General features: G+C 51.3%; 4 protein-coding genes across 7 annotated transcripts in view; 2 read left to right on the forward strand and 2 right to left on the reverse strand.

Moving 5' to 3' along the window:
- LOC126578826 (phosphatidylserine lipase ABHD16A) overlaps positions 1-756 on the reverse strand; it is a 2,822-nt gene extending 2,066 nt beyond the window's left edge. Inside the window, exons 1-3 of one of the 2 annotated variants that reach the window (XM_050241757.1) lie at positions 601-756; positions 174-413; positions 56-109 (exon numbers count right to left, since the gene is read on the reverse strand). In XM_050241757.1, coding sequence (XP_050097714.1) covers positions 56-109; positions 174-233 — 114 coding nt within the window. In that variant the 5' untranslated portion in view covers positions 234-413; positions 601-756. Of the gene's footprint in view, positions 1-55; positions 110-173; positions 580-600 lie in introns of those variants that run through there. The other variant, XM_050241756.1, reaches the window with a different exon arrangement.
- The window catches only part of LOC126576892 (NF-X1-type zinc finger protein NFXL1), a 9,410-nt gene extending 3,734 nt beyond the window's left edge, over positions 1-5,676 (forward strand). The window contains exons 3-9 of the mRNA XM_050238195.1: positions 1,021-1,190; positions 1,267-2,154; positions 2,363-2,950; positions 3,023-3,475; positions 3,553-4,208; positions 4,276-5,014; positions 5,087-5,676. Of these exons, the coding sequence (XP_050094152.1) occupies positions 1,021-1,190; positions 1,267-2,154; positions 2,363-2,950; positions 3,023-3,475; positions 3,553-4,208; positions 4,276-5,014; positions 5,087-5,497 (3,905 nt within the window). The 3' untranslated portion in view covers positions 5,498-5,676. The remainder of the gene's footprint in view (positions 1-1,020; positions 1,191-1,266; positions 2,155-2,362; positions 2,951-3,022; positions 3,476-3,552; positions 4,209-4,275; positions 5,015-5,086) is intronic.
- On the forward strand, positions 907-2,271 carry LOC126578827 (uncharacterized). Of its 2 annotated transcripts, none has more exons than XM_050241758.1 (2): positions 907-1,190; positions 1,267-2,271. In XM_050241758.1, exons 1-2 carry the CDS (start codon positions 1,062-1,064, stop codon positions 2,191-2,193), a joined length of 1,056 nt encoding a protein of 351 aa, XP_050097715.1. In that variant the 5' UTR covers positions 907-1,061; the 3' UTR covers positions 2,194-2,271. The 2 variants fall into 2 exon arrangements, with proteins under 2 accessions (XP_050097715.1, XP_050097716.1); XM_050241759.1 differs by having other exon boundaries at positions 1,270-2,271.
- A 172-nt stretch (positions 5,677-5,848) lies between the features above and the next one.
- On the reverse strand, positions 5,849-7,466 carry LOC126578828 (solute carrier family 66 member 3). Of its 2 annotated transcripts, none has more exons than XM_050241762.1 (4): positions 7,190-7,466; positions 6,604-7,078; positions 6,419-6,539; positions 5,849-6,350 (listed from the first exon to the last, which is right to left on the reverse strand). In XM_050241762.1, the coding sequence occupies exons 2-4, from the start codon at positions 6,991-6,993 to the stop codon at positions 6,223-6,225; spliced, it is 639 nt and encodes a 212-aa protein (XP_050097719.1). In that variant the 5' UTR covers positions 6,994-7,078; positions 7,190-7,466; the 3' UTR covers positions 5,849-6,222. The 2 variants fall into 2 exon arrangements, with proteins under 2 accessions (XP_050097719.1, XP_050097717.1); XM_050241760.1 differs by having other exon boundaries at positions 7,218-7,465.
- Positions 7,467-7,500: the final 34 nt, after the last annotated feature.

The raw sequence follows: 7,500 nt of genomic DNA on the forward strand, positions 1-7,500 counted from the left end.
GAGCGTGAGTTTGCGAAATTAATTTCCAAGGCATCCCTTGGCAGGAAGTACTCACAGCTGTCAGGATTTGGTCTCCATACTTTTCCAGTGCTCCTGGTTCGTAGCCCTCCTGTGAAGAAGAATATCGGAGGATATTAATCGATTACCCTGCACTACGAATGTCGTCTAGTTACCTTCGATCCATCGTACTCCTTCAGCAGCCTCGGGGTGAAGATGAATTTATGGAATGGCATTTTCGCTGCTGTTCCGGGCGGTGCGTTTGCGGAATATTGTGTATCCTTCGAGTGTTGTGCTACGACGTAAGCAAACGATGAGCGTATGCGCACCACAGCCTTCGAGTTTCTGGAGTGTGTAGCGGCAGCAGCAGCAGCACGAAGGGCCACGTTCCTTAAGCACCACTTCCCGTTCTACCACTTTTCGACGAAGGACGACGGAACGCGCGAAGGGTTGAATTATTAATTAATCACTAGGAGGTGGATTACATGCGACTATTGATATCTCTCTACGGAGCGTTTCAGCAAACCACTTATCTAACAAAACATCACCCCCGTCTCCTGCTCGCTCTCTTCCTTTTTCGTACAAACACAAAAGGTGATTTACCGATTATTGTGCAGGTGTCCGCATGTGCGCCTTCTTCTTAAAGAAGATTGATTCCTTTGCGAGCCTCTTCGTAGTGCATTATCATTCAACTTTCACAGATTTTCGTTGCGAAATTTTATTATTTTTCTAGAATTTATTAAAAAATTAAAAACGAGTTGTAGGAACCTTGGCCAAGGAGTTTTGTTGAAACAACACAGCAACAATTCTAATAATTCATTCGCAAAGTGTTCCTAAGCGATGCAGTAAAGCATTCTGTACGTTGAAGATAGAATTTATGACAAAATTAAACAGGAAATATTGGAAAATCGTCGTTAAAAGGGCTCTAGAGCGCTGAAGCCGACCGCATAAATTGGCAAGTTTTCTTCTTTTTCTTTTCTTCGCTTGTCTTCGCGCTACGATTCGACTTGCAACCGTCAACAGTTTTTCCGCGTCTCCGGCCATTGTTCACGTATTCGGAAGAGATGGGGAGTTTTAACAGCAAAATATCGCCATCGAACGATAAAATTCGCAATGCCGAACAGGGTGAAGAGTCTACTACCGATCCCCGATCGCCGACATTGCATATCAACAGAAGTCCCATCAGTCCGGAGGTAAGCCTGTTGCGACGGCGCTGATGACGAATCCTGGGTCTTTAATCCACCATCCTGTCGCTCTGGTTCTTCGCAGAAGGGCGGCATATCGCGTGCATCCATCACGAAGGGGAAAGATCTGACCTCCGCGCTGACAGACGGACCAACGGAGACTCCGATGGCCACAACTTTACAAACCCCGAACATCCAGCAGCTCCCGAAACGCTTCCAGTCCATCATTGACCCGCGATCGCCGAGCACATTCACACGCACACCGCTACTGGTGGACACGGAATCGGTAACGCTGGATTGCAGCAATCTGGCCAACATCGTTTCAACGCTACAGTACGACGATGTCCGCGAAGAAGATCGCGGTGAAGCATCGTTCAAGGATTGCAACACGGAAGGGCTTCCGGTTGATATCTGCAGCCTACAGATTGAGCAAGATGACGATGAATCGGCCCCGATACTGGAGCCAACCGACCAGAACGAGGTGACGGTGTTTGAGGATGCCGAGGTCGTACCGTTTGCAGGTATTGATCCTCGTTCACCCTGCATTGCCATTGCGCGCACCCCCATTGTTTTGGGAAAGGACGAAGGTAACGATCGCGTCGAGAAGAATCGGGAAGCCATGATGGAGCAGGTAGAGAAGGATGAGGACACGAAAAGAAACGTCGAAGGCCAAGAACACACACCGAAACAGAACAATCTCCAGCAGCAGCAGCAACAGGGTGATGAAGCTTGTCGGGGAGATGCAACACCGAAAAAGGATAAACAGTCTCCGGCGTCTGGTGGTCTGAAGGTGGCCGGCTCGCGCACACCTCTGGGGTGTGTGACGAACATTGGGACGGCGGGGAACAACATTCGCCGGCTAGCACTGATGGGCCAGTTAAAGCAGAAGACCATCGCGACCGACGAGCAGAAGCTCATCGCTCGCAGTCCCAACACGGCCAGTGCGGAATCGGGGAATCCTGCCGCGAAGCATGTGAACCGTTCGCGAATTCCTAAACTGCGTCTCTCGTAGCGAGGCTGGGGTGACGATTGTAATCCGTCTTTTTCTTTATTCTTGTTTAATAAAATTCTCAAACCATCTGACTCCGAATCGGCACGCGTTGTTTCGTTTGAATAGGTAGCACTTTTTCACCGGGCCGTCGAGAGAAAAAACCTCTCCTTTTGCGTGTCCGACCACGTAAACATCAAAGAAGCCGGCGATTAAAAATACGCGAACAGCGCCGAGTCGTCGTCACCAATTTTGTGCTCCTGCAACGTACACGAACATGGCTTATCGGGATCGGAAACTAGCGGCACCGAAAGTGCCGAACGCGTGGCGTTTGCCAACGCCACCACCTCAACCGGCCACCGGGCAGCGGAAATCGGGAACGAGCAACGCACGGAACACCGAGGATCGCATGGCCGGTTCGAAGATACCGCAACCGAAGACACCATCATCCTCTACGGCAGCAACGACGACCGCGGCCATGAAGAAGAGTGCACAGGAAAAGTTCAACCAAGTCCAGCGGCAGCATGTGGAAAAGGCACGCCAGTATGCGACCGAGTACGTATCGAGCGAGGAGGAGGACGATGATGCAGCGAACGGCCAGCGAGACGGTGCCGCCCGGAACGACGGATCCGCTACACAGAACATTCTCGGCTCGGTGCTCAAGAACTACAACGGCGCGCCCTCGGATATGGGCAAAACGCAGGAATATTTGCAGAATTTGCTCGAATCACGCAACGCCGTTTGTCTAATCTGCATCGGAACGGTAAAACGGGCGGACAAGGTACTGTGTGGGAATTGGCTGCAGGGTTTATCGTCTCTCGGTTCCTTAAACCGCATTTTATTCGATTTTCAGATATGGTCCTGCCAATCGTGCTACACCTTTTTCCATCTGCTGTGCATCCAGCGGTGGGCCAACGATCGCATCTCTATGAAACGCATGCACCACGAGGAGCAGGAGGGTTACTACAACAATCGGGGCGAGTACATCCCAAAGCCGGTTCTCTCCGTGCACTGGGATTGTCCAAAGTGTCGTCACGAGTACGAACCAGTGGACATACCACGGCACTACGAGTGTTTCTGTGGAAAAGAGCAAGATCCAGCACAACATCCGTGGCTGATACCGCATTCGTGTGGTGAACCGTGCGGTAAGCAGCTGAAACCGGCCTGTGGTCATCACTGCCGGTTACTGTGTCACCCGGGACCATGTCCACCGTGTCCGCAGACGGTCAGTGTGTCGTGTCGGTGCGCGAAATCGGCTCCGAAAACGATTCGCTGTTCACAGGGCTCTTGGACCTGCACGGTAAAGGTAGGTGTTTCGCTTGTCGCAGTAGGCCTGGTGGGAAATCTTTAATTGAACTTGCCATTTTTCATTTTACCCCGTAGTGCACCCGGAAGCTGGACTGCGGAATACACGAGTGCACGGAACGGTGCCACCCAACCGGTGAGTGTCCACCGTGCCGGAATCGTAGCAAACAACCGTGTCTCTGTGGAGCCGAGAGCAAGGAAGTGAACTGTTTCGAGTCTCGGTGGCAGTGTGAGAAAGTTTGCAACCGACCGTACTCCTGTTCGCTGCACAAGTGTGAGCTGCGGTGTCACGCTGGTCCTTGTGGGGAGTGTCCACTCGGGAAGCCACGATCGTGTCCCTGCGGTCGAACCCAAACACGAGCCGCCTGCTCGGAACGGATTGGTACCTGTGGCGATACGTGCCAAAAGATGCTGGCTTGCGGTGTGCACCAGTGTATGGAACGATGCCACGAGGGAGAGTGCGGTAGCTGTCTCGTGCTGGTACAGAAAACGTGCCGGTGTGGTCAGACGAACAGGGAGATACCGTGCTCGAAGGAAGCGACTTGCGAAACGAAGTGTAAAAAGGTGCGCCGTTGTGGTCGACATCCCTGCAACCGCAAGTGCTGCGATGGCCAGTGTCCGGATTGCGATAAAGTTTGTGGCAAAACGCTCTCGTGCGGACGGCACAAGTGTTCCTCTTGCTGCCATCAGGGTGCGTGCTATCCGTGCAATCAAAAGTCCAGCGTCAAGTGTCGGTAGGTTCCAAGGTTTCCTTGGATTCGTGTTCTCTCTCGTTAAGCTATTATTTTTTGCCCTTCTCAGATGCGGTGGAACGTCCACGGAGGTAGCGTGTGGTCGGGAGAAGAAAGCACATGCCCCCAAGTGCACACTGCCCTGCCGTCAGCCCGCCAAGTGTCACCATCAGAATCCACATGCGTGCCACGCCGGCGAATGCCCACCGTGTGTACAGCCGTGCGGTGAACCGAACGACACGACCAACTGCGAGCATCCGTGTGCGGTCAAGTGCCACGATGCGGTTACGGTGGTAACGAAGGATAAACACTTCAAACCCGTCGGACCGTGGGATGTACCGCGGGAGATCGTGGAAGTGAAGCGTCTGCCACATCCGGTTTGCGAAGTGAAGGTACCGGTCATGTGCCTAGGTGGTCATGAAACGTCCGAGTGGCCCTGCCACAATTCAAAGCCAGCTTCCTGCGGAAGACCGTGTGGGCGCCTGCTGAAATGTGGGCTACACCGCTGTCCGCTGCAGTGTCATAAGGTAACGCATCGGGCTAGCACAACGCAAGACTCACGCTGTGAACCGTGTGCCGCCGGTTGTGTTGTTCCACGGCCGGCGGGCTGCGTACATCCGTGTAAGCGCCGTTGTCATCAGAACCCATGCGAACCGTGCATGGTTTCGATCAAGGACAAGTGCTACTGTGGACTGACGCAGGTTTTTTACACGTGCAATGACATCTACCCTCCCGTGGAGGGAGCAACGGAAGAGATGCGTGAACGGCGTAATGCCGTGCTGAGTTGTGGCCAGAAGTGTATCAAAAATGTAAGTATACCATCGTTGCTCTAATCGCTTTGGGTTTGTCGGATTCATTCAACCATTTCCTCTTTATTGTAGCTTGCATGTGGCCATCGCTGCTCATCCGTCTGCCATCCGGGAGCCTGCCCGAATCCGGAGCTTTGTACGAAGAAGGTGAAAGTAACGTGCGCCTGTAATCATCGCAAGGCAGAACTCCCGTGCAATGTGGCGAAGGAGAGCGGTGCACTCGAGTGTGATGATGCATGCGAAGCCATCCGTGTCCAGCGGCAACAGGAAGAGCAGGCCAAAGAGGAGGAGCGTCGGGCTCAGGAAGAGCTAGCCAACCAAAGGGAACTGGAGGAGTACGAGCGGAAGTTCAATCGCCGAAAGCACCGGGAACGCAAGCGCCACGAGGTGAAGGAGCAGGAAAGTCGCAATCTTATGCTTTACATTTTGCCCGCGATTATAGTGCTGGTAGGAGTTATTCTATATTTTGTGTTACTGCAATGAAGCTGTTGTGGCAGCGTTTTGTTTCTGTTTTTTTTCCCACATTTCGATTGACTGATGTTTTGTGTGTGCATGCCGGGTGAAGTGTGATAGATAGAGCAAGATTCCTCGTTTTAGAAAAGATGAAAGATTTTAGAATAATTCCTTTTAGGGTTTTTTTTTGCAATTCCACCAAATAAAGAAGCATTTTATTACAACATTGTTGGCGTCTATATGCATTTATTTATATGCTGTGCGTTATCACACACGTGTTCTATATTCAGCCATTACCAACGAGCATCGCCGTATCATAAGAATGATGCGTTGGGAAAGTCTTGGCCATGTTGGAAATACCGACCGTTATTTAACGTTGAATCATTCTTAACGAGTTGATAAACGAGGGGAATTACCTTTGGGAATGCTTCGTCCAATTTGGAAATACCGGCAGCTTCACAATGCAGAAGCATGATCATATTTAAAAGCCTTAGGAATTACCATCTTTTTCGTTTCGTTTCGAAGTTAATCTCTTTATATTTCATCGTTAGCTGGTAAACTTTGTTCGTTAGAGGATGTTGTTAAAAGTTAAAATAAAGTAGCAAGTACACGAGTGGACCAATCGAGACGCTACCGTAAAAGGCCGCAAACATTTGGCGTGCTGACTATTAGGCATAGAATTTGGTTTAAGCGTGCTCGGTACATCATTACGAGGCCCATCTGCCTTTCTTTGGTATCAAGCGCATCGGCGCCCATTATTCCTTCTTTGGTTTTTTGTAATACCATGCGGCCAGCAACACCGAGGAGCTCAAGATGGTGGAGACGCCAAAGTTGGCCAGCAGCATACGGTCACCGGAATCCAGCATGATCGTGTAGATGCGCGCTGGTTTGGTTAGGAAGGGAGACGTTAGCAAACTGCACAGGAGGAGAAGGTAAAAAGTCAAGGCTTACTTGAGTTGGTGAACGCAGAAATGGCCCAAGTAATCAAGCTGACCGATGCAGAGTCCTTCGAGCGCAAGATGGCGATCAACTGCATCACCTTGCTCGTAGCACCGACCGGGGTCGTAAAGGGCTGTAAAACGGGAACGTGGAATGAGTTTCGGTTAAGGTTCGCACGGTAGTTCGCAAGTACGTACCACAAGCATCATAAGCACGGACGAAGGGATGAGCCCGGTGGCGAAGCCAAAGAAAAGGACACCGTACACTCCAGCCCACATGTAAGCTCGTTGGCCAAGCATCGAAGAGTACTTCAGCACGAAGTAGACAAGAACGTACTCCTGTACCAGAAGGATCGGGTATTCCAGGTAGGACAGAAAGGCGTAGCCGTTGGTAAAGTTATACAACATCGTCACGGTGTAGCTGGCGAGCTCCATGAGCAAGCCATTCACGCTGAGACCGGTGGCTGATTGCAGCCTCCGGACCGTCTGAATCTGCGGAACCTTCGAGATGAGACAGGAAGCGATCGTCACGATCGATAGTAGATCGGCCAGCACGTACAGGAAGCCACGCTCGTCCAAGATACCCATCTTTTGTTCTAGGATGCTTATGCTTCTCGTAGAATTTGTCACTCAACTGTCGCGACACAACCGCAGGGCGCAGCAACACCAGCACCTAAAAATAGGTACAGCCCGCCCGATTAGCAAACCGGTGCGTTAATGCACCAACACACATTATCAAAAGCGAAAAGGTTATGATAGAGAAGAATGAATGCAGGTGACAAACCAGAAGCTGCTGCTGCTGCAGTACGTACCCGAACGCACGGAGATGCACTTTTCTCGCTGTCAGTGCTCTACGGTGATTAATCACAGCAACCCGGAACCGCACAGGCAGTTGCTACGGCGTACGGTGATGACGCACTCACTGGACCACGCGTCGGGGCATGATTATCGACCCAGCGTCAATTTCGTGCGATAATCATTCACACGATTCGTTCGCGGTTGAAGTCACCCAAAAATACCACCTTTTTTTCAGCGCGCCTCCATCGCAACATAATGTTTACAAACCGGGGCCCCACCGACATTGACAGTTGCGGT

Source organism: Anopheles aquasalis, chromosome 3 (genome assembly GCF_943734665.1).
Source record: "Anopheles aquasalis chromosome 3, idAnoAquaMG_Q_19, whole genome shotgun sequence".
Taxonomy (NCBI): Eukaryota; Metazoa; Arthropoda; class Insecta; order Diptera; family Culicidae; genus Anopheles; species Anopheles aquasalis.